Source organism: Hemiscyllium ocellatum, chromosome 24 (assembly GCF_020745735.1).
Source record: "Hemiscyllium ocellatum isolate sHemOce1 chromosome 24, sHemOce1.pat.X.cur, whole genome shotgun sequence".
Classification (NCBI taxonomy): domain Eukaryota; kingdom Metazoa; phylum Chordata; class Chondrichthyes; order Orectolobiformes; family Hemiscylliidae; genus Hemiscyllium; species Hemiscyllium ocellatum.
The window spans coordinates 32,996,921-33,022,614 of NC_083424.1; the positions used below are offsets into that span (position 1 = coordinate 32,996,921).

Consider the following 25,694-nt stretch of genomic DNA (forward strand, 5'->3'; position numbering starts at 1 on the left):
ATAACAGATTAGGAGAAATCTCCTGATACTCACAAGAATGGAAAACATATAATTAGCAGACTCCCACCTTTTCCAATTACATCTGACCTACTGTTTCTACAGCAAGCACCTCATTAGTGGTGTTACAGTCTATCAGTTAAAACCTGAAGAGTGGCAGAACTAGAGAAATATTCACTATGCTATTTGTACAATAAAACAGATGAGAAATTACTTATTTCCTGTGGCTATGCAAAACATCTGAATATTGCCCTATACAACATCAACTAACACATAAAATAAATGATCTCATTCATTCATTGCCTTCTGTTTGTAGGATTGTCCACTGTATAAATTGACTGCTTTGTTCCCTACAACACTGACTTTACAATCAATCAGATACTTTTGATGCAAAGCACTTGAGATGTTCAGAGGCACACAAGTTCTATTCCATGCAGACCTGTCCTAAGCGCTGAATTTGAAATCATCCCCACCCCTTTACGAGATTTCAGATTTGTTCTGTGACCCATCATCCTTGGGAACAGCTTCCAAATAGACTAATTAGGAATGTAACCGAAATGTGCTTCAGGTGAATCTCCACTTTCTTATCCAAGTGATTGGACGTTCTTTATGCTACAAGTAAATATCTCTTCACAAGCACAATCTGACTATCAGAAACAATACTCCACACAAAACCACTTCACGCTTTACACACTAGAAAAGGAGAGGCCAGGTTTTCTTGGAACAAAATGCATTTTCTGTACTAACACATGAATTAAGAATGTATGAGTCAGTAGCAGCCTGTTTCCTGTCATAGGCTTTGACATCATTTTGCCATCACAGTCCCAAACTTCTGGTACCTTTACAATGAACTTTGCAGGGAAAAGAAAAAGAAATATTGAGCACAGATCCTGCAAAATTAAGAATTTACCTTCTGAAGTGTCCTAACTTTATGTAAGATACTTATGACTATGGAAAACTAAAATGTTTAAGTTTTATTTTTCTAATTTTATTTATACCATAAAATGGATGGATGGTGGGAACAGTTTTCAGCCTTCATTTGTGATGATCCACGTGTTTTCGGAAGTAACTCTTTCTGTGCAATATCCCTTTAAAGTACAATAAAACACACAACTACGGTTGGAGGAGAAACTCAGCAGGTCTGGCAACAAGTGTGGACAGAAGTAGAGTTAAGGGAGTATTCTGAAGAAGGGATAATTGGTTTCCAGATTTTGACATCATTAAATGTGAACTTGTGCCCACATGACCTAGGATTGTCATCAGGATGAACAACTATGAAGCAAAGGGTCAATATTAAATTAATTACAATGAATTGAACCAATGTTGTCTGCTTGGCAATTCAAACACACTGAGGTGTGAACAGAACAGTTCTTTGTTTGGCAGACCGCAAACATATCTTGCGTTTGGAACCAGAATATTGCTTGGAAGGCCAGAATAGAGCAAAAACTGCTTGTTATACTGTTGAAATCGAAAAGAGCAGAGAGCAGAAGACAGGCAGAGTGATGGATTGTGGACTGAACAAGACCTGTTGTTGCAGTCTCAGTTTTTGCCCAATGGACCATTTAAATGGTCAGAGAAGGGAGTCTCTAGGCATTCTGTGTAATCAAGACTGTCACAAGCCGACAGGGGCGTCTCGTAGCTATGTCTGGTGACTTTGGATGAAACAACAGCTAAATGTGACTACAGAACTGAAAACAATTGGATCGGAAGTGAGAAATTCCACTAACAAGGGGAAAGTGGGGAAGACAGTTTTTGTACATGGTCCAACTTTGTAAAAATGTCATGTGAGCATTTGTAACTCAGAGATAGATCTCTGTTGTACAAACTATTTAAAGTGAAACATACTTTTTAAAATTTGAAATATTCTTGATCCTTTATTTCAACATTAATTAGTTCATTCGTTACAGGAAAAAGTCTTTAAAAAGTGAAAAAGTTGTCCAGAGGGGTTCCTTTCATCTTTTAAAAAAAGGATTACTGATCTCGACAAGGAACATAACACAGCCCTTTAAAATGGAGCATCAAGATGCTGGGAAAAAGTACCAATTCTTTTCATCTGAAAACTGGAATGATATTGTACACTGTTGTTCAAACTTAGATAGTAACATGAAGTGTGCAAACAAATCTTGAGATTAATCTTGACTAAGATTATAACTGTACTAGAATGGTGCTCAAAAAGCACAGCAGGTCAGGCAGCATCCGAGAAGCAGGAAAATCTACGTTTCAGGCAAAAGCCCGTCATCAGGAACGGCATTCCTGACGAAGGGCTTTTGCCCGAAACGCCAATTTTCCTGCTCCTCGGATACAGCCTGAACCTCAGTGCTTTTCCAGCACCACTCTAATCTTGACACTGATCTCCAACATCTGCAGTCCTCACTTTCGCCAATTATAACCTTACCGAGTGTTACTGTCAATGTATTCAAAATAGATAGGCTTGACTTCTTAAAGAAGTCTTTCATAGTAAGGCAGAAATTCAATAATTTCCTTATTATCAAAATTACAAGAAATTAACCACAAAAAAAGGGAATAAATAGATTGAAAGGAATAAGAGGCAATATTTTCCACCCTTATAAATTATCTGACCAGGACCACACTGAAGTATCAGGTTTCAATCAGATACGTAACTTTAGATCCTTCAATCCAAATCCTCACTTATTAGAAGTTCAACATGTACTGGCATTTCCCTTCAAGTTGGTTCACTACCTTCAATTAAGTGTAAAAAAAAGGCAAACATACAATGTCAAATTGTATGACACAGTATCACACAGGTGTACAGGCTTCCCTCAATAAAACAGATTCCATTTAAACCTGCAGATAATAAGCAAACGGATTTGGCAGTGTATAGCATCGCAGTGAAACTTATGCCGAGTTCTTCGTACTAACTGATGAACATTAGTATTTTCCCTATTAATCAAACACCAGTCACCTTCATTAGCCTATAACAAAAATAGAAATTGCTGGAGAAACTCAGTAGATCTGGCATTATCTGTGGAGAGAAAGCGGAATTAATGTTTTGAGTCTGATGAACCTTCTTCAAAACTAGAATTTCTTCAGCATTTTCTATTTTTATTTCAGATCTTCAGCATCTGCAATTTTTTAAATTCTTTAGTCTATTCACATGCAATGCTAATTCTGGATGTTACTTTCCAATGGATAAGGTAGACATTATTGATGGAATTAGCTATGTAACTGTTCCTTTGCCTTACCCATGTGATTGTATGAATCTACAAAAACAAAATTTTGCCACAAATACATCAATATGCATTACAGATTTATTACACAAGCTAAACCTTATTTTCCATTAAGCCACAATATATAAACGAAGTGATGTATTTTGCTCAAAGTCTTGTATTACTCCCAGACATATTCATACCATAAAATCTCTGGGTAAAATATCAATTATAGAGTCAGAGATGTACAGCACGGAAACAGACCCTTCAGTCCAACTGTCCATGCCGACCAGATATCCCAACCCAATCTAGTCCCACCTGCCAGCACCCGGCCCATATCCCTCCAAACCCTTCCTATTCACATACCCATCCAAATGCCTTGTAAATGTTGCAATTGTACCAGCCTCCACCACTTCCTCTGGTAGCTCATTCCATACTCGTACCACCCTCTGTGTGAAAAAGTTGCTCCTTAGGTCTCTTTTATGTCTTTCCCCTCACCCCAAACTTACGCCCTCTAGTTCTGGACTCCCCAACTCCAGGGAAAAGACTGTCTATTTATCCTATCCATGCCCCTCATCATTTTATAAACCTCTATAAGGTCACTCCTCCGCCTCTGACGCTCCAGAGAAAAAACAGCTCCAGCCTGTTCAGCCTCTCCCTGTAGCTCAAATCCTCCAACTCTGGCAACATCCTTGTAAATCTTTTCTGAACCCTTTCAAGTTTCATAACATCTTTCCAATAGGAAGGAGACCAGAACTGCACACAATATTCCAACAGTGGCCTAACCAATGTCCTGTACAGCCGCAACATGACCTCCCAACTCCTGTACTCAATACTCTGACCAATAAAGGAAAACATACCAAACCCCTTCTTCACTGTCCTATCTACCTGTGACTCCACTTTCAAGGAGCTATGAACCTGCACTCCAAGGTCTCTTTGTTCAGCAACTCTCCCTAGGACCTTACCATTAAGTGTACAAGTCCTGCTAAGATTTGCTTTCCTAAAATGCAGCACCTCGCATTTATCCGAATTAAACTCCATCTGCCACTTCTCAGCCCATTGGCCCATCTGATCAAGATCCTGTTGTAATCAGAGGTAATTTTCTTTGCTGCCCACTTCACCTCCAATTTGGGGTCATCTGCAAACTTACTAACTGTACTTTTTATGCTCACATTCCATATAAATGACAAAAAGTAGAGGACCCAGCCCGATCCTCGTGGCACTCCACTGCTCATAGGCCTCCACCTCCACCACCACTACCACCACCACCACCCTCTCTTCTACCTGTGAGCCACTTCTGTATCCAAATGCCAAGTATTCCCTGTATTCCATGAGATCTAACCTTGCTAACCAGTCTCCCATGGGGTACCTTGTCAAACGCCTTACCGAAGTCCATTTATTGACATCTACCACTCTGCCCTCATCTATTTTCTTTGTTGCTTTTTCAAAAAACTCAATCAAGTTTGTGAGACATGATTTCCCATGCAAAAAGTCATGCTGACTCTCCCTAATCAGTCCTTGCCTTTCCAAATACATGTACATCCTGTCCCTCAGGATTCCCTCCAACAACTTGCCCAGCACCGACATCAGGTTCACTGGTCTATAGTTCCCTGGCTTGTCCTTACCACCCTTCTTAAGTAGTGGCACCACTTAGCTAACCTGCAGTCTTCCGGCACCTCACCTGTAACTATTGACGATATAAATATCTCAGCAAGAGGCCCAGCAATCACTTCTCTAACTTCCCACAGAGTTCTAGGGTATACCCGATCAGGTCCAGGGATATATCCATCTTTATGCGTTTCAAAACATCCAGCACTTCCTCCTCTGTAATAGGGACATTTTGCAATATGTCACCCCATCTATTTCCCTACATTCTATCTCTTCCATGTTCTTTTCCACAGTAAATACTGATGCAAAATATTCATTTAGTATCTCCCCCATTTTCTGCAGCTCCACACAAAGACCGCCTTGTTGGTCTTTGAGAGACCCTATTCTCTCCCTAGTTACCCTTTCGTCCTTAACGTATTTGTAAAAACCCTTTGGATTCTCCTTAATTCTTTTTGCCAAAGCTATCTCATGACCCCTTGTCTCAAAAGATTTGTTATTACACAATTATTGAAGCACCACCACAACTTGAAGACTGGTTATTTACAGCATTTTGGACTTAAACATTGTTGTAGTTGTGGAACTAAGTATACTTTGTTTTCTAAATTGGGTTGTGGCACTGCTGGAATGGCCAGCATTTGTTGCTAATCTCCAACTGCTCAAGAAAGTGTGGAGAGTTCACATCTCAGTGTTACACCCATCTGATGCAGGTACCCTTACAATGCTAGAGTGGTGCTGGAAAAGCACAACAGGTCAGGTAGCATCCAAAGAACAAGAAAATTGACTTCATCAGGAAGGAGCCTGGGAGTGTCGGTGGTGGAGACATAGATGGGAGGGGGGGGATGGGGTGGTGGGAAGGTAGCTGAGAGTGCAATAGTTGGTTGAGGACGTGGCTGAAGAGCTTCAAGGCAGAGGAGGTGACCTGGTGGTTGCAGAGAGAGAGAGAGAGAGAGACTCACTGAGATCCTTGTAGAGGGAGGCGGAACACGTCAAGGTAGGCATCCTTGAAAGAGGATGTGCAGGAAGGTTAAAATCATCTAGGCAAAAGTGGGTACTCCAGATGCTGGAGATTAGAGTCAAGCTCAGAGTAGTGCTGGAAAAGCACAGCAGGTGAGGCAGTATTCCAGGAGCAGGAAAATTGATGTTTCAGACAGAAGCCCTCCATCAGGAATAAGGCTAGGAGCCTACCTTGAAGAAGTTTTCCTCCTCTCTCTACAAGGATCTCAGTAAGTCTCTCTCTCACACACACACACACACTGCAACCCCCAGGTCATCTCCTCTGCCCTGAAGCTCTTCAGCCACATCCTCAACCAGCTATTGCACTTTCAGGTACCTTCCCCCCTCCCAGCCCCAACTCCCTCCCATTTATCTCTCCATCCCAGAGGCTCCCAGCCTCACTCCTGATGAAGGTCTTTTGCCTGAAACATTGATTTTCTTGCTCCTCGGGTGCTGCCTGACCTGCTGTGCTTTTCCAGCACCACTCTAATCTTGACTTTAATCTCCAGCATCTGCAGTATCCACTTTCACCCTCACTATTCTGCTAGGGAAAGAATTCTATGATCATAATCCAGCAACAAATAAGGAACAATAATATAGTTTCTTGCATCTTGGAGAAAAACTCACAGGCATTGGTAAAAAGAGAAATTGCTAGAAAAGCTTAGCAGGTCTGCCAGCACCTGATAGAGAGAAATCAAAGTTAACACTTTGGGGCCAGTGATCCTTTCACAGAATGGAAGGCACAAGCACTGGAGTTCCCCATGCATTTATGGGCCTTTACCTTCTCTGTGACGTAGATTAATATTTTGGAAGGTGCAGTGAAAGGAACCTTTGCGAGTTGCTGCAATACTTCCCACCTATGGTACATACTGCTGCCACTACTAACATTTTAGTTGTTGGACAGGACTCCCAGCAAACAGACTGCTTTTTACCTGGATGGTGTCCAACTTCTTGAACATTGTTGTATAGACACTCATCCAACTAAGTGAAAGTATTCTATCACACTCCTGCCTTTTACCTTGTAGACAGAGTCATGGAGATGTACAGCACTGAAACAGACCCTTTGGTCCAACCTGTCCATGCCGACCAGATATCCCAACCCAATCTAGTCCCACCTGCCAAAACCCGGCCCATATCCCTCCAAACCCTTCCTATTCATATACTCATCCAAATGCTTTTTAAATTGTGCCAGCAATTGTGCAATTGTACCAGCCTCCACCACTTCCTCTGGTAGCTCATTCCATACACTTAACACTCTGTGTGAAAAAGTTGCCCCTTAGGTTTCTTTTATATCTTTCCCCTCTCTGATAGGTGAATCAGTTGACAAGTCACTCTCTGCAAAATTCCCAGCCTCTGTCCAACTCATCTAGGCACAGTGTTTACATGGCAGATCCAAATCAGTTTCTGGTCAATAGTAACCTACAGGATTTTAACAGTGAAGGATTCAATTATGAAATGCCATTGAATGTCAAGGAGTGATTATTAGGTTCTCCTTTGCTGGAGATTGTCATTGTCTGGCACTTGCTATTTATCAGCCCAAGCCTGAATGTTATCCTGGTCTTGCTACACATTAAGACACACTGTTTCAGCATGAAGAAGCCATAAATAGTATTAAACATCATGCCATCATCAGTGAACTTCTCTATTTCTGACTTAATGTTGAAGGGAAGCTCCATTGATGAAGCAGTGGATTATGATTAGGCCTTGGAAACTACCTGAAGAACTCTTGCAGAGTTGTCCTGGAACCAAGACAATTGGCCTCAAAACAACTGAAACCACCTTCCCCCATGCCAGGTATAATGTCAACCAGCAGAATATATTCCATTGATTCCCAGTGACATCAGTTTTGCTACTGCTGATTATAACTCCAGGGTCGTTTGCTAATACAGACCTTGAATATTAACAAAATGGAGATAGCTCAATGAAAAGCTTCAGCAACCTATTTGTCTATTTTACCTTATATTCTAGCAATCTATTGATCTCCATCTTGAACATTAACAAGGGCTAAGCTTCCAAAGCCATCTCAGGTGCACAATTGCAAAGATTCATCATTCACAGTTAAGAAATTCCTTCTCATTTTAGTCTTAAAAGGACCTTCCCCTTTGTGATGAGATAGTCTCCCCTGGTTCTAGATATCCCCGCCACAATAACAATTCTTGTATCTATTCTGTCTAGCCATTTAGGAATTTTCTAAGTTTCAATGAAGTCACCTCTCATTTTCCTAAATCTTAGACAATCCAGGCCCAGTCTCTTCCATATCTCCTCATTGTAATTAGGCAAAAATGAGGACTGCAGATTCTGAAGATTAGAGTCGAGAGTGTGGTGCTGGAAAAGCACAGCAGGTCAGGCAGCATCCGAGGAGCAGGAGAATTGACGTTTTGAGCAAAAGCCCTTCATCAGATTCCGAAACGTCGATTCTCCTGCCCATCATTGTAATTAGTCTGGTGACCATTTGTTACATCCCCTCTATGGCAAGTATGCCATTCCTTGGGTAAGAGAACCAAAAATGTCACAATACTGCAGGAGCAGTCTCAATAAAGTTCAATACTACCGAAGCAAGACTGTATTTGAATTAGAATCCCTACACTGTGGAAACAGGCCCTTCGGCCCAATAAGTTCACAATTACTCTCCGAACAGCAACCCACCCAGACCCATTCCCCTAACCTACGCTTACCCCTGACTCAATAACCTATGGCAATTATCATGGCCAATTCACATAACTCGCACATGTTTGGATTGTGGGAGGATACCAGAGCACCCAGAGGAAACCCACACGGACATGGGGAGAATGTGCATACTCCACACAGGCAGTCACCCAAGGCTGGAACCATACCAGTGTCCCTGGCGCTGTGAGGCAGCAGTGCTAATCACGAAGCCACTGTGACGATGTGATCTTCATTTGCTTTCATGATTGTTTGCTGCATCTGCATGTTAGCTTTCAGTGAGTTATGATTCAAGGACATTCAAGTCATTTTGAAATTTAAAATTGCCCAACTTCTCAAATATTTAAAGAGAGGATCTACACCTCCATTCTAACTACAAAAGTTGACAACTTCACATGACACAAATTCACTCAAAGTGTCCAAATTCCCTTGAAACCACCTCACAATTCACATTACAACTCAGTCAGCTGTAAACATGGAAATATCATTATTGGTCCTCATGTCCAAATCATTAATATAGATCGGAGAGATCTAGGGCCCATGCAGAGATCCTTACACCCACCCCACCCCCCCACTAGTCACAGCCTGCCAATCTGAGAATGAATCATTTATTTTGACTGTTTTCTTTCCATTAAAAAAATCCTCAATCCTTACTAGTATATCTCCCTTTTCCCAATGTGCACTATTTTGCTGAATGGCCTCCTGTATGGGGGCCTTTTTGAAAGCCAACGAGAAATCGGTACACACCATTTCCTGTAGCTTCCCCTCATCTACTCTGCTAATAACATAATAAAAACACAAAGAAAGGTGCAGTTCGAGAGACTAGTGCACATTTACAGGTTGTAGCAAAAGAATAGTTCACGCATTTGGCCTTATTGCAGAAAAATCAGTGAATTTGCAGAAGTCAATTGATTCTTGCCGGTCTCTTAATATCTTGTTAGGTAAAAACAATGACTGCAGATGCTGGAAACCAGATTCTGGATTAGTGGTGCTGGAAGATCACAGCAGTTCAGGCAGCATCCGAGGAGCAGTAAATCTTGTTAGTCTATTCTGAATGATAAAGCATAGTTTCCTGAAGCTTCCGAAAGGACACTAATAGGAAAATAAAATCTAAGCTTGCCATTACAAATATGTCATATCAGTACTCATGTGCTGATGAATACAAAAAAACATCAACTCAATGTGCTCTGTTCAGAACCACTCATGGAGACAACCACCATTAGGCAGAATGACATGCTTTCTGGGTTCATGTCGTTTTGGCAGGGCAACCAGCTGCCGGGTGTGTTTTTTTTTAAAAAGAAGAACCTAGCCATATCCATAAATTGATAGAAATAAAAGTAAAATTACCTCAAATGCTGGAAATCTCAAACAAACACAGAAAATGCTAGAAAAATCTCAGCAGGCCTGGCAGCTTCTATAAAGAAAAAAAAAACATTTTGGGTTCAAAAATTAAAAATCACACACCAGGTTATAGTCCAACAGATTCATTTGGAAGCACTAACTTTCAGAGCGCTGATCCTTCGTCAGGTGGTTTTGTCTGATGAAAGAGCTACGCTTTGAAAGCTAGTGCTCCCAAATAAACTTGTTTGACTATAACTTTGTGTTGTGCGATTTTTAATTTTGTACATCCCAGTCCAACACTGGCGTCTCCAAATTTTGTGTTCAGCTCTGATGAGGTGGTTGTAGTGGACTTGAAACATTAGCTCCCTCTCTCCCCAGACACTACCAAATCTGCTGGATTTGTCCAGCATTTCCTGTGTTTGTTCCCTAAATGGGATGTTTATCCTGTTTTTTGGCATGCAAGCAGCATTTGTCCCTTTTTATAAAAAAAAATAAAGCAGGCATGTGGAATCTGCCAAATAAAAATTGCAGATGCTTAAATCAGAAACAAAAGCAGAAATTGGTGGAAACGCAGGTCCGGCAGCACCAACAGAAAGTTCTGTTCTGGGGAAGGGGTCACTCAACCCGGAACGTTCACTCTGGTTTCTCTCCAAAGATGCTGCCAGACCTGAGCTTTTCCAGCAATTTCTGTTTTTGTTCATGACTTGGAATCTGCTGGTGAGGCCACTGCAGGGAAGACTTTCAACTTGTGTGTGTGGGCACTTCTCTTGGTGGCTCTAAGTTCACAGATGAGACAGCACTACTGCACCTCCTCACTCTCCCCTTTACCCCCACCCACTCTCTCAAACACCTGGTCTTTTGGCAATGCCAAAGAGTGTCCCTTAGATATTACCTTACACACAGTCAGCCTGCATTTTAGTGCCCTATGTATCTGGTTACCACAGCTAGTGCCTGGTTACCACAGCTAGTGCACAGTCTCCATTTTCACTTGATATCAATATGAGCTTAATTTATTGCCTCAGCCATAAAGAAGCATTCCAGTTTATTGGCACTGCACTTTTCCCCTGCGCTGCAATGAAAGTCACTTTTCTCATACCTTTTATTTGTCTGCAAGATTCATTCCATTAAGTGAAAGTGATCTAAATTTGCAAAACAAACTACTCCAATTTTATGATTACTGTAGATCAATAATTCACAAAAGCAAAAATAAAAATCATATTAAAAGGATAGAACAGTGGAACAATAAACTGGTGGCTGTGGCAGTATGGACATAAAGCAGTTTTAGCTCAGCTTCCCACTACTCATGATTACAATGCATTACAACGAATAATTAAGATAAATAATAATTTTCCAAGCTCTCTTCAAAATGAAACTCATTGAAATCAACTTTCAATATCTACAAGTCAGCTCTATCAGACAGATTTAGATCGGCTTTCAATGCTGCTGCAGAGGAACCACAGTGTCCTTGCGCATGAATCACAGAGGGTTGGTCTGCAGGTACAACAGGCAATTAAAGCAGCAAATAGAATTTTGTCCTTCATTGCTGAAAGGATTGAGTTTAAAAGCAGGGAGGTTATGTTGCAGCTATATAGGGTGTTGGGGAGGCCTCACCTGAAGTGCTGCATGCATTTTTGAGAAAGAATGTACTGGCACTGGAGGGGGTGCAGAGGAGTTTCACAGGGCAGTTGAGGGGGTTGGCTTATGAGAAGAGACTGAGTAGACTGGGATTATATTCATTGGAATTTAAGAGAAAGGAGGGGTTCTTACAGAAACATATAAAATTATGAAGGTATAGATAAGATAGAAGTAGAGAGGATGTTTCTACTGGCAGGTGAAATTAGGACAAGAGAGCATCACCTCAAAATTACAGGGAGCAGATTTAAGACCTAAATTGAGAAAGAACTTCTTCACCCAGAGGGTTGTGAATTCATGGAATTCCCTGCCCAGGGAAGTTGTTGAGGCTTCCACAATAAACTAAGATAGATAATTCCTTTACTGTTCAAAAAAAAAATAAGGGTTGTGGTGAGAGGACGAGTAAGTGAAGCTGAGGCCATGAAAAGATCAGCTATGATCTTATTAAATGGCAGAGCAAGCTCAAGGTTCAGATGGCCTCCTCCTACTCCTAGTTCTAATGTTCTAATGGTCTCATGTTCAAGTATTTGTGATTGTATTACAATGAAAAGTTAAAATTAACCATTTTCCAAACCTTCTTCAAAATGAAGCTTATTTAAATTAGCTTTCAGTTCTACAAGTTAGCACTGGTACACAGATAGTTTGGCAACAAGCTGCAACAATTTAGTGTTTCCTATTCAACAAGGGTTCTGTTGAAGGATGATACTTAAACCTTTATTAGCTTGGTCAAAGGCAGTAGTGTCAAGTGTTAGACTGCTCTATTTCTCTCTTCTACCATACCCCAATCACTAACATCATAGTTTGTCTTCTAAATAATGATACAATTCTTGTCAATCCTTAGTCTAAAAAAAAATCTATTTGTTCTCCTACTCATGGGTGAAGGACATAGCAAAGCTATTTCCTGAAACACTATTATCCTGGATACGTTATTCATCAAAATGTTAAAATGCAATTTTTAAAAAGTAACTGGTCAAGATTTTAATAGTATATCAATTGAACATAGCCTCCCTTACTATTGTAAAATTATTTTTTGTTGAAGACAAATTAATAGTCACATACAATTTTTACACGATTACCTTAGTCTTTTAGATAGGTGGTGGCTATTATGACTCCCTGAGCTCCTTCAACAACCTTACTTGCTCAACCATTCATGTCCACTGATAGCTAATATTCATCTAATTAGTTGAATTATAATTGCTATAATATTTTAATTATTTGAAAGACACCAAAAACTAACTTTTCACTTTAAAAACAATTCATTTGTGCAACAGTTCACATTTACACCACCAGAAAAACATTAATTGGATAAGCTGGGCAAAGCCCCTAGCATTCATATTAATGATACATAAAAATGAAATGAGGTTGCTATTTTTAAAGCATATCAGCAGCATACAAGAGTTTAGCATGCAGAAAACTAGGGTTTCTAAAATAGACATGCTACCAGACATCACACTCAGTTAATTTGAAAAGGTATTAAATATTGCAATCAATGCCTCTATGCAAAATCTCATACCCTACGCTTCCTCCAAGCAACAATTTGACAAACATAACACCTGGAGTATTTTAACGAAGTCATAAAACATTAGGAGAAAATGGGCTAAATGATTCGAGAGAACAACTGTAAAATCAACGCATTTTCAAAACGATTTGTGTTATTGGCTTCAAATTTACACCAACATCAACTAGTTATGATTAAAGGTATTTGTCTCAGGAAAAGCTCTGCAAATCTGCTAGGAGCTGTCAGCTTCCAACGACGCCCATTAAAATACACGAGAACTTAATTCACTATACGAAATGCAGTCGTCTCATCATGAACTAAACACATTTGCAGCCACAAGAGAGACAATCATGCATTCGATTTTCTTGAAAATACAAAAGGGATTTGGCTGGGAACAATCCACATATCAGCATCAGAATTAACATGTAAATTACAAATTGCTATTACACTCCTTTAGTCAAATTTGGATGGAGAATAACAAGCTTAGAAATAGCTGTTTGCTACTTTAGAATTTTGAGTATTGCTGAGAAAAAAAACATTGTCAAAGCATTTCATCACGTACTCTTCAGGACATTTTTCAACAATCATCCAAAAAAAGGGAAAAAAAATTTGGAGTACAGAAAAGGAGAACGCTGATGAGTTGACAAAGGTGTTGCCATGTAGAATGCACCCATTCGTGGTGAATGGCAGTTAAATGTCAGACTTTGTTTAAGTCTGGTACAATGACTCTGATTTCTAAGGGCATTTCCCTGAGTAATGAATCTGGAAATGACTGTCACTTGTGGCTGGGAGAAAGTGAGGACTGCAGAGCTGGGGAGTCAGAGCCAGAAAATGTGGCACTGGAAGAATACAGCAAGTCAGGCAGTATCAGAGGAGCAGGAGAGTCGACATTTTAGGCACAAGCCTTTAATCAGGAATGTTACTTATAGCTACCAACTTAGCGTGACTGTGTGAAGAACCATGTTGACAATTGATTTAAAATTGTCAGTCAGGTTCAGTGTCCACGTTTGTGTACACTAGAAGGTGCATGTATTCATACACAGCCAGTCCAACATATACACACACTGCATAGGTTTCAAATCAACAAAATAGCTGATAGCTATTTGCTTATGTATTTCGCTGATAGGATGATATATATCCTAACTAATCAGCACTCTCCATTCATGCAGTATGAATGTTTTCCCCTTTAATTGGTATTTTGTGAATTGATCAATTCAAACATCGGCCTTTTACACCTAAAAGTTGCTGAATTCTTGCTTTGGTCTGAAACAGTTTAAGAGCTTGATTCATAGCAATTGCACTTGGAGAAGATAGGGGGTGCTGTGACACCACCTGCCTGTTCATACAGTCTCAGAAAATCTCAAACTGAACAATCATTCTAGTCCCATTAAAATAAATCTACATGAAAGCTCTACTTTCAACTACTTAGCAGTTTTTGATACATCTTGTTGCAAGATTATCAAAGTCAAATTGCTTGCAATAAGAAAACAAAAACAGTATGTATTGAACTGATGTAATTTCTCTTATTTTAAACAAGAACTGTAAATGCATGTTCACGTAATATAAAGCATACTTTACGACATGTACTTGGTTGTATTGGAGTTACATTTAATGCCAGGCAGCATTCATTGCACTGCATCCAAAATCCATCAGAAAGCACTTTAATTAGTTCTGAGCTCAAATTAATGAACATTGGATGCGCTTTCTGTATTTCTGCTTGATGTATCAGGTATAGGATATGAAAGCCATTTTAATCTTCATAACTTAGTCAAAACACAGACTAAGCACAGGGTAGACATTCAACCCATCATGCCTGTTCTCTCATTTAATCTGATCCTGGTTGGTCATTCAACTCAGTCCCCGGTTCCCACTGTCTCCCCATTCTCTTTGATCCCTTTAGCCTCAAGACCTAAATTTAACTCCTGCATGAAGGAATTCATTGCTTTGCATTCAACTCCTTTCTCTGACAAAGAATTCCACAGGCTCACCACCCTCTGGGTGAATGAATTTCTCCTCATCTTGCATTATTCTGATCTATTTCAACCCTCCCCTTTACATTGTTGTGTGTTGTCACAGAGAAACAACATCTTACCCAAGCTTGTCAACCAAGTCCCACAGAACATTTGGGGAAGGAACAAGTGGAGAGCCATCATACAGGACAATGGAGGCCCCTGTAGCAAGAGCTGATAAAAGCCAGTTCCACATCATCCAGCCAATCTGGAAAAGACAGTGGGAAAAAAAATGCAGCTTCATTCAACAGTCAGGTGACATAATTAGTAAAGGTGCAACTAGAAACATGAGCGATTCCCAAACTTGGTACCACTGGTTTCATGGATGAGTGCAACATCAGATAAAAACTGCAGAGGAACAGGTCACAAAGACCAACATTTTGCATTTACAGTGCAACTTGCATTTAAATTACAATAAATATTATCAAATGGCCTATTCTTGCTTTCATTTCAGAGGAGGCAAGACAGGAAGAAAGAGGAATAAAGATTGCAAAAACAAAATTGGGAATTCATGAAACAATTACACCATCAAGTATATCATGGGAATGGCTGCTATTCATGAAGAGAAAGGTAAAGATCAGTTTACCACAACATCAAGCAACTGGGGTCAGGGGTGGGGGTGCGGATTCAAGTAAACCTTTAGTGAAATAAGTTATAAAGGTTCACTCATCAGTCATATTGCATGTTGAACTTTGTACAAGAATAAAATCTGAGATTAACAATGACCAGCTTTTGAACTGCGGTGGCTTGGATGCTCAGACAAAGATGTGGATTAACTTGTGGCAAATTCTAAGTCACATACAGAGTAAACCGCTGCTCCATTGGGGTATACCAGCTTGTTACATCCACGTATGTAACAATAGAACAACATTCTCAGATCAGCCAAGGATCTCACCTCCACGGGAATTCATGAACTCGATGGTGGATATAGCCACAGAAGTGGCAAGTGCCCTTCCACACTTAAACATTTCCAACTCCTATCAGGGATGGGATAAATAGTGTTGAGATTGTGCATTTTCCTTAGAGGAATTTGTAACCCATATTTCATGCATGGTGAAGAAGGTTCACTGGTTGGCAAGATCTCAGGAGCAAGTGAAAGAAAAAAAATACAGTGGGGCTGGGGAGTTAAAAAATGACAGGAAAACAACATAACCCAGCAAGAAGAAATTGGGACCAAGACAGGGGATACAACGCTCCTACTGCAGCAAGGCATCCGATTTTCAGGGCAGGACGAAATTGGACAAATCCTCTTGGATCATCAATTCACGCAAGTTCCAGTCACCACAAGAACGATCCAGGTCAATGCCAGAACTGTCAGCACGCACATGTGAATGGATAGTCAGACAACTAGGCTCTGAATGGATCAAATCAGAGGGTCAATGTAAAGAAAGAGGGATGGAGGAAAGAAAAGGAGCAGCAGACTAAAACAAAATGTACAAAAAGTAACATTGGGTGCAAGCAGTAAACAGCATTTTATGACCTCAGATATAAAAGTGATTTTTTTTCTAACTCACTTATTCATGGGATGAGCATCACTGGCGAGGCCAATATTTATTGCTCATTCCTAATTGCCCCAGATGGCAGTTAAGAATCATATTGCTGTGTGCCTGGAGTCCAGACCAGGTCAGGATGGCAGCATTTCCTTCCCTGAAGGTCATTAGTGAACAGATAGGTTTTTCCTGACTCTCACTTCCAGAGTATTATTGAGTTCATATTTCACCATCTGCTGTGCCAAGATTTGAAACGAGGTCCCCAAAACATTAACTGGGTCTCTGGATTAACAGTCCAGCAACATTACCACTAGACCACCAACTACCATTGAATGCAAGAACAAAGTCCGAAAATGGACACCACTGCTGTGCATACAGGTGATGCCTAAGGTAGTCACTGACAATAACAGGAGGTGAGCAGAAAACACAATGACGATAGCTGTGTTACACTGCTCTTTTAATTTCATGGTCAATTGAAGCTCTTTCCCCACCCCAACCCAAATGAAACGATAACAAATTCAAGTATAATCATTTGTGTTTTACAGAAAGGCCCTAGCTGCCCTCGGTTATGTAAATGAAATGACAAGCGTTGACAAGCGCAGAGATTTATTTATGCTGCTACAACAGAGAAGGTGGTGCAGCTTCCCATTCTGTACGTTATTTATGCACACAATAATCCGCACTTACTGTAGAGTAGTAGATAATGACATCATTGCTGCTCATGTTGCCATGGAGAATGTGCTCCTTTAGATGCTGGATGAGCGTGCCCTGTGAAGAGATAATACTTCTTGAGACATCGATAGCTAGAACTTGCGGCTGTAATATCATGTCCTTGCAGTGCTCACTTGCTGTTACACTCCAGTTAAGTGTTAAGCCATCTTACACTTGAAATTATTCATGTACTTATACAATAGCCTGAACAAGAGAAATGACACACCACTGTATGGAGAGGGAAGTCTCACATCATTCTTATTGACACCATATGTTGGTGCACTGCTGTGCTAAACAGACATTGATGAGGCCCAGTAGTCCCTTAGTCACTCTTAAAGAACTGCATGTAGATTTAAAATGGCTAAACAATGTCATGCTGCCTGGTACACTGCGTAAACTATTAAATGCAAATGCTAGACAACAGCCTCTCAGCCACAGATGGACACCCAATGCTGAAGCAAGCAAAGGCTGTTCCTTCCCCACACCACCCCACTTGCAAATATACGTTTGTGCACTTGTCTCCCTGTGCCCACATTTTCCCCAACTCCATCAAACAGACAAAGCCCACGGTCCCTACAACCCCAAAACATGGGGCAACATCTCATCCACCCTCAATCAGGTGAGTGAGGTCTCATCTCCAACTCCTGTGGCTAACAATGGATCAATAAGTAGTTGGGAGTCTCAATCCTGTGCAGCATTTGAAGCACTCTCATGGAAAGGAAGCTAACTACATTAGGAGTTTAACGTCAACCTGCTCAGGAAGTGCGAGTGACAAATTGCCTCAAGTATGTGAAAAGCTGCGATGCAGATTTTCCACACTAAAACAGCGAAATTTGTTGACATGTTACATCTTTACAAAGGACAAATCATTACCTACAACTGATAAATTTGGAGGAAATGTGTGCAGCATATATTCAGTGCCATCTTTACCCAGTAATTGAAAGAGAGGGCAGGAGATCAACAAAGATCAGGGAAACCATAATTTAATTGTCACCAACTTTTCACCAGCTAAAAAGTGTGCTGGCTGCCTCTTAATGGTTTGTAGAATGTGGGTATGGGACACTTATTGTTCAGTTGTAGTTGCTCTGAAGCTATGTTTCACCAGGCCTCAAGCATCAGTTGTTCGGTCACACTGAAATCACCACTGTGGGTCAGAACGGATAAAGATAGCAGGATAGTCATGAATAGCTCACAAATATTTGAATTCCATATCTCACATTGTAACAGTCTAGCAACCTAGAGATTTAAGTTCAAGGTACCTATGACAGTGAAAATTACCCCTGCATAAGTCATCTTGCATTAATAATTATTTTTTGGAAGCAACATCTCCCAAAATTATTTGTAAAATTGTCGATTTTAAAAGTACAAAACAAGAATCTTGCTATAAGTGGAAATTGCAGTTGCCACTTATAAAATGCAAACACTCGATACATAATTCTAAGAAAGTTTATTTCTACTTAAACTCAACATTAGAGCGAACTGAATTAAATGATGGGATTTTTCTCTCTAAAATATAAGTAACAAAATTGTAAAGGCTTTCTTCAATCATGTTCACACTTAGCCTTGGTGTGGCATTGTATAATGGTGCAACACGACTGCCCCCTGGTGGTGCACGCCTCTCTACAAAACACAGCATCCTTTAAAACACCCGACAAACTGGGAAGTGCAGGGACTGCTAATAATGATTAACAGCTCAACATTCAGTCAGGTTACAGCTAATGACCAATTCTCAAACTGACCTAGTCTCTTGCCTAAATGTAAATCAATGAATCAACTGTCTGGCAACAACAATAACAGCTGTACCACACTAATGCAGACTAAACAGAAGAATGATCACAAACTGCCTTTCAGCTCACCTGGAATTTATGGATAATACATTATTTCAAGAAAGGCACATGGCTGAAATCAAATCAGTCCTTCAATAAGTTACAATTCTAAAATAACTGACCATCAGCATTTCAAGCTTTTTAAAAGTCTTTAAATTCTGCATATTGCAAACTGCATTAAATCACACATTCTGTCTTCGTTTATTTTTTCTTCTTTCCGGTTTCTCTCTTTTTTTAAAACCCCACACTACCACCTAACTGCGGTATCTTCCAGTGTTTAAGCTGTCATCTTTACTTGTTTTACCCTAATACTGATTAAATGACATTAACCTATGTACCATAGCTATGCTTGCGGAACATTAGATTTTGCATTGAATGTCCTTTAATCAAAAAATGATCATAATCAGTGCTGTATGAGTTCCTCATGGCTTTCAACACCAAGGGACAGAAGAAACTTGTGAGCTATAGAAGCATGTAAATAAATTCTGATGCAATTAGCACAATGTGATCTGAAAATAGTTTTTTGGTAAATATGTTGGAACTAGTACAAAATGCATCTTGGATGTGATATTCTGAAGCAGGTTTACCTACATTCTGAAATGGTGAATACTTGTTACCTGAAAACTATGCAAGATTTAAGTTAAATGGACAACATGATATAAGGAAAAGTGAAACCCAGTTATTTTACTAACGTACATCTGAAACGTGAGAGTCAACACTGAATCAGCTGTAAAAAAAAAGAAATTTAATTGTGAATACCTACAAATGTCCCTTAAATTCATAAATGGATCAGAATAATCCATCTTACTTTCTCATGAATGGGAGAGGTTGATAGAGTAAAAGGCAGATATTTAACGAGTTTATCAGCAACTATTATTACTCATCATAGTAAATATTCACAATAAACCCAGATATTATCATTCAAGTTATGGTTATCCACAAAACAGCAAATATCCCCTGTATCTACCATTCTTTTGAGGGATTTATTTTTAAATTTTTGTTCATGGAATGTGGGCATCATAGGACTAGCACTTTTTGTCCATTCCTAATTTTCCTGGAGAAGCTGCTTACATTCTCAGAGCTATGAGGAAATGAGTTCTGGGATTTTAACCCAGCAACAATGAAGGAATGGTGACACAGCTCCCAGGACCGATGTGAGTGGCTCAAGGGGGAACTTGAAGGTTGTGGGATTTCTGTGCATCTCTGTTGCTGTCCATGTATGTAGTACAGGTGGTGGGTTTCTGCAGTGCAGCTTATCAACAGTACACATTGTGCACGGTGGTGGAGGCAAACGTAAAAGATGGCTTTTGACTAACTTCAGACGTCACTCATCACTAATACCACCCACACTCTGCCACTGAATAACCTGCAAGATTTCCCATGTGGTTGTCAAGCCTGAGGACACAGAGCTTCATAGGGTCAGTTGTCTCCAAAGCGTTATTAAACCATAGATCTGCTCTCTCATTAGAGAAAAGAATCATGTCTTAGAGTCATACAGATGTACATCATGCAAACAGACTCTTCAGTCCAACTCATCCATGCCAAACAGAAATCCCAACCCAGTCTAGTCCCATTTGCTAGCACTGGCCCATATCTCTTTAAACCCTTCGTATTCATAGATCCATCCAGCCTCTACCACTTCCTCTGGCAGCTCATTTCATACCACCCTCTGAAAAAGTTGCCCCTTAAGTCTTTAGAGCGAAAGAGACAACCAGTGGGGGTTTAATCAGAGGGTCATGATACCTCAGGTGAGGTTGAGAAGGACAGTCCTTCATGGTAACCTCAGCCAGTGACAGCATTTGAACCCATGCTGTTGGCATCACACTGCTCTGCAAAACAACCATCCAGCCAATTCAGCTAAACTGACCCCCAGTGTTTCCAATAGGCAAGCAGTGAATCACAGAGAGAACTGGAAACAAGAGCATGTGGAGGCAGTGCAGTCAAAAGAAAGATCTTTTCCAATAAGGCCACGTGAAGACCAGGGCTGTATGAAAATAAATTTTTCTAAATTTAAGAGAGGTTAGGGTAAGTGAGGTTCCATTTTCACCAGTTTCAAAGTGCTGCGTATTTATTATATAATTAACTGTGGTGAGCAGCAAAAGGTATAACTGCGTGGAACTCTCCGGATTGTGTCCACCATCAGGGCTCATGTTGTACAATTTCAGGTTCCAAGCTGTTGGAACAGCTTACTCGCAGCAGGAAACCCTGGCAGAGTCCAGAGGTACAAGGATGTTGGACCTACTCAGCAATCTGCTAACACCTTCTGTATTTATTTCCAATTTGTACTACTTTGCTTTTGAAGATCCAACATAGCCGCAACCACAGTTTCAATCTACTTTAAATGTGAAATTTCAAGACCAGTTGGTGAGCTCCAAATTCAAAAGTTTCTAAATTCAAATAAATAAGTAACTCACATTGGAATTATACCAAAAAAAGCCTCTTGAATAACAGGCACCTTTCTTCAAAAGGAAAATGACTTTGGAGTAGAAAAAACTGTCAAGGATCTACTAAGGAATAATTTACATTACAGTTCAAAACACATATAAGCTCCTTTATCAGCTAATGGCTTGTTCCCTAATGTCAGGGTCTTTATAGGCATAGGAATGGAGATGTTTCGATGCTTGGTTGAATGTGGAATGCTCTTGCCAATCTACATATTTTGACTGTAGTCCATATTAGGAGGTTCTGCTCTAACAATTCTATATTGATTGTTTAAATTTAGCACTCCCACTATTTTGCTATCATTGTAAGAAGAGAACATGCTAATTAACAAGTAACTAGGATGTAGAACGTGGGACTAGCAGCCAGCGTCAGTCCAGCATGCAGCAGCATGTATGTCTAAGAAAGTGCACAGCTACATTATTCCAAATCAACTAGTTCTGAACCTCTAACAAATCTGTCCAATGAGCAATTCTATTTTAGATCTTCAAATAAATGGAACCTACATCAGTTTCAGTCCAGGAGACAGATTGCTAATATTACCATTTGGAAAGCACAACAGCCATATCTGCCTCAATTCTCACCAATAGATATCTGTAATGTAGAATTAAGATGTCTTTTACAAAACCTGTCCCTCTTTTCATCATTTGAAGATGTTCATGAATTTACGTATAAACATATTATAGTTTAAGCAAGATAGCAACATTTTCAGAACTATGATTAAATTTCAAAATGAAAAAATATTTTTATTAAAGGTCTGCACCATTGAAACACAGGGATAACCGAAATAAAGTTACTAAATATTTGGTAAGAGTTGTACTCTGCACAATTATTTGCAGAGTACAACTCTATAGATTGAATACGATGTCTCAAAACTATGGTGATTTTTGAAGCATTAAACCACTGATATGAAAGAAAAGGATAGTCTTGGAGTCCATATCAAAAGCCTTTGTGAATTAGGGTGTTGAATTAACCTCTCACAAATGAATAGGTTGCACCCTGATTAATAAAATCCTAACCTCCTGAAAGCCATGCTTTTTAAAATGTTAAATATTCTGCATTCCAAATGAAAGCATTTAGAGATCTCGTCAAAACACGGTAATTAGAATTAAATACTAATTGAAACATCTTTGCATTTGGAAAGAAACCATTGCAGGAAAAGGGCAGTTTCATTAAAAGAAACATTTTCTAATTGCTTTCCAATGTAATTACAGTTTTATTTTTGCCTTGTAATTATGTCCATGCATGCTTGCAATGTTGTTAGAAAATAATCAGTCCAGAACTTTTACACGAACAAGCTTACATTGTTTTAAACATAGTGAAGCTATTAGTGAACAGCAGGCATCTTATGGCATTCTTCACAGGCAGTCTCAGTGCTCAGCTGAGATGGTAGATTGCATAGGACAGGTTAAAAAAGGTCACCACTGCACAGACGCTGGAAGTCAGAGACAAAAACGGAAAATGCTTGAAATACTCAAATCTGGCAGCATCTGTGCAAGGAGAAACAAAACTTCTGAATCATTAGCGATCTGGAACAAGAAGTCCATTTCCCCTTCCTCTTAAGCCTATTTCTGGCACGTTCTGCTTTGAATACTCTATAGACAGGCCACCCCGGTAAGCACTTATAAAGTAATGAGGTCAGTCAGACAGAAGTTAAAAGGACAGATAGAGGGTGGAGCACAACAAAAAAAAAACGAATAATCTGGAAACTGACCAAATTCTTCAAGGCTGCTATCATTGCTAGGAACAGCAATCTGCACCCCTATGATTGGAATGATTCTCGCAAATTATTAGGGCTGCCCATGACTGAGTGGCACAAAATGGCCAACAGCTCCCCATAGCTAATACAATAGAACATGGCTGACAGTAGTTAGAGCGTGTGGGAAAATATTTGCTTAATGTAGTCTCCGCAATAGAACAATAGCATCTCTGTATAATCAAGGTTACTTAAAATGAGCTAATACGTGCAGCTGCAATTGCTTAAATAGATAAGAACATTTCATATTAATTAGCTGTTTGCTTAATAAATTTGTTACAATATTAAGAGTAGTTTTTAATTAAGACTCTTCAGACGAATCATAGACATAGATCTACATATATACACACAACAAAAATCACTAAAAGCATTAGAGCAAGAGATTTCAACTATTTCAGATAGTAAAAGCAATCCCCAAGTAATTAAAGGGAGGAACGGATACAGAGATTAGCAGACATGGGAATGTGGATTGAATGATCACATTAAGACACAACTTGTTAGCTAAAGAATTCTACATTAGGTGTAACCACATGACTTTGTTGGGACTGATCAAAAATCAATAGAGTCCTGGATTCTCTAATGAGAAATTTTAAAAAGTTCCTTAAGTAATAGGTAGGCATCCGAATAACTGGCATTTAATACAATGCAGCTAGCAAATGTTACTTGAATACAGTATCCATTGTGAAAAGTTTCCAGAAGACAGATAAGAAGGTCTGATAAAACATCATGAAGGACCAAGAGTGGACCACAAGCCTGTCCATCACTTTGTCATTCAGTAATATGATTAGTTTATATGGAAATACATTGAAATTGCTGACGCAAGCTTGAACGGTGTAAGATGATGCACCAGAGAGCCAATTACAAAGGGATAACTCGGCTCTACTGACCAACAGTATTCAAAGGAAAGTGTGTGTGCTCTAAGTTTAATAGTTAAGACATTCTGAAGTCATGTATTGTAATGTACTTGCTATGTACTGTAACTGACTTGTAAATCACAATAAAGATTACCTGAACCCACCCCACAATTCAGACTACTCTTATTGAAAATACAGGACCTAACACCAATGAAGACCTATTCAAAGAATGGATGGGTGATGACATTGGCATCTTTTTAAAGAGGAACAGAGCACTGTTCATTTTTTTTAAAAATAGGATAGAAAACATTAACATATTTAGTGGCTAACCAGAAGCTCAGGAGTTTTCATGCTGCAACAAAATGTAATTTTATACTGGAAATTAGAACATACATTAAAGGAAATAATTCCTAGAAAACATTCTAGCAAAATGACATTAAACAGGGAAATACAAAATGAGGGCAGTGTCTGATTGAAGAACTTGGTTCTGGGAAATGGGGATGGCTCTCTGACTGTAACCAGCTGTCCTGACTTCTCAGCCTAACCCCACTCTCTCCTCTTTGTTTTTGTTTCAGTTTTCCAGTAGCCATAGTTCTTTGTTTTTATTATTAAAAATAAGGTGCATTTGCTTCTGGGAATAAGAGACTACTTGCCTTTTGACCAACAAATTTGCAGTCAATGAACAATGCCTTCACACAACTTGCATCCATTGAAACCATATGCCAGTTAGGTTCTGCATTAACTTGTTGTGCCTGATGTTGCACCATTCAATCACCCTGAAGGGGACAATCCTCCTGCTCAATATCCTCACACTCCCCCTCTTCAGAAAACTGCTACCATTCCCCTACCTCTTCAACATCCATCACATCCCCTCTTGGCTTTCTCCAGTTCTGCAGAGCACAGCATGCTAGGAATTTCCAGCACATCTGTCTGGACCATACAGCAAGGCCCCTCCAGACTGATCCAGGTACCAGAATTGTCTTCAGGAGGCCTGTTGTCGGATTGATAATGGCCTTGGTGGAAGAATTGATCATACCGCACCTACACTGAGTCTCGGTCAGGGGTTACATAATGGAGACGTCGGCCATGGTTGCAGAGGGTAGCCCAGTGACTGACAATGAGGGACAAGCTCAATCCCCCAGGATCCCGCAAGCAAACACAACAGAGTTGTTGGCTTCCACCCTGATGACTGGCCTGCCTGTGAATAAGGCTCTTAAGTGGAATAGTGTGTTCAGTTCTGGTCGCCTCATCATAGGAAAGATGTGGGAGCTTTAGACAAAGTGTAGAGGAGATTTACCAGGATGCTGCCTGGACTGGAGGGCATATCTTCTGAAGAAAGGTTGAGGGAGCTGGGACTTTTCTGTTGGAGCAAAGAAAGATGAGAGGTGACTTGATAGAAGTGTACAAGATGTTGAGAGGCATCGATAGAGTGGATAGCCAGAGGCTTTTTTCCCAGGGCAGAAATGTCTATCATGTGGGGGCATAATTTTAAGGTAATTGGAGGAAGGTTTAGGGGAGATGTCAGAGGTAGGTTCTTTATGCAAAAAAATGATGGGTGTGTGAAATGCACTGCCAGCAGTGGTAGTAGAGTCATATACATTTAAGCGGCTCTTCGCTAGGCACATGGAAGTTAGTACAGTGAAGGGTTTGTAGGTTAGTCTGATCTTAGAATAGGATAGAAGGCCCTTGTACTGTTGTACTGTTCTATG

At 39.9% G+C, this 25,694-nt stretch overlaps 1 protein-coding gene across 1 annotated transcript in view; it reads right to left on the reverse strand.

Annotated features, from left to right (window-relative positions):
- Positions 1-25,694, reverse strand: part of aacs (acetoacetyl-CoA synthetase) — a 152,591-nt gene that overhangs the window by 45,372 nt on the left and 81,525 nt on the right. Inside the window, exons 9-10 of the mRNA XM_060844006.1 lie at positions 17,087-17,167; positions 14,993-15,117 (exon numbers count right to left, since the gene is read on the reverse strand). Coding sequence (XP_060699989.1) covers positions 14,993-15,117; positions 17,087-17,167 — 206 coding nt within the window. The remainder of the gene's footprint in view (positions 1-14,992; positions 15,118-17,086; positions 17,168-25,694) is intronic.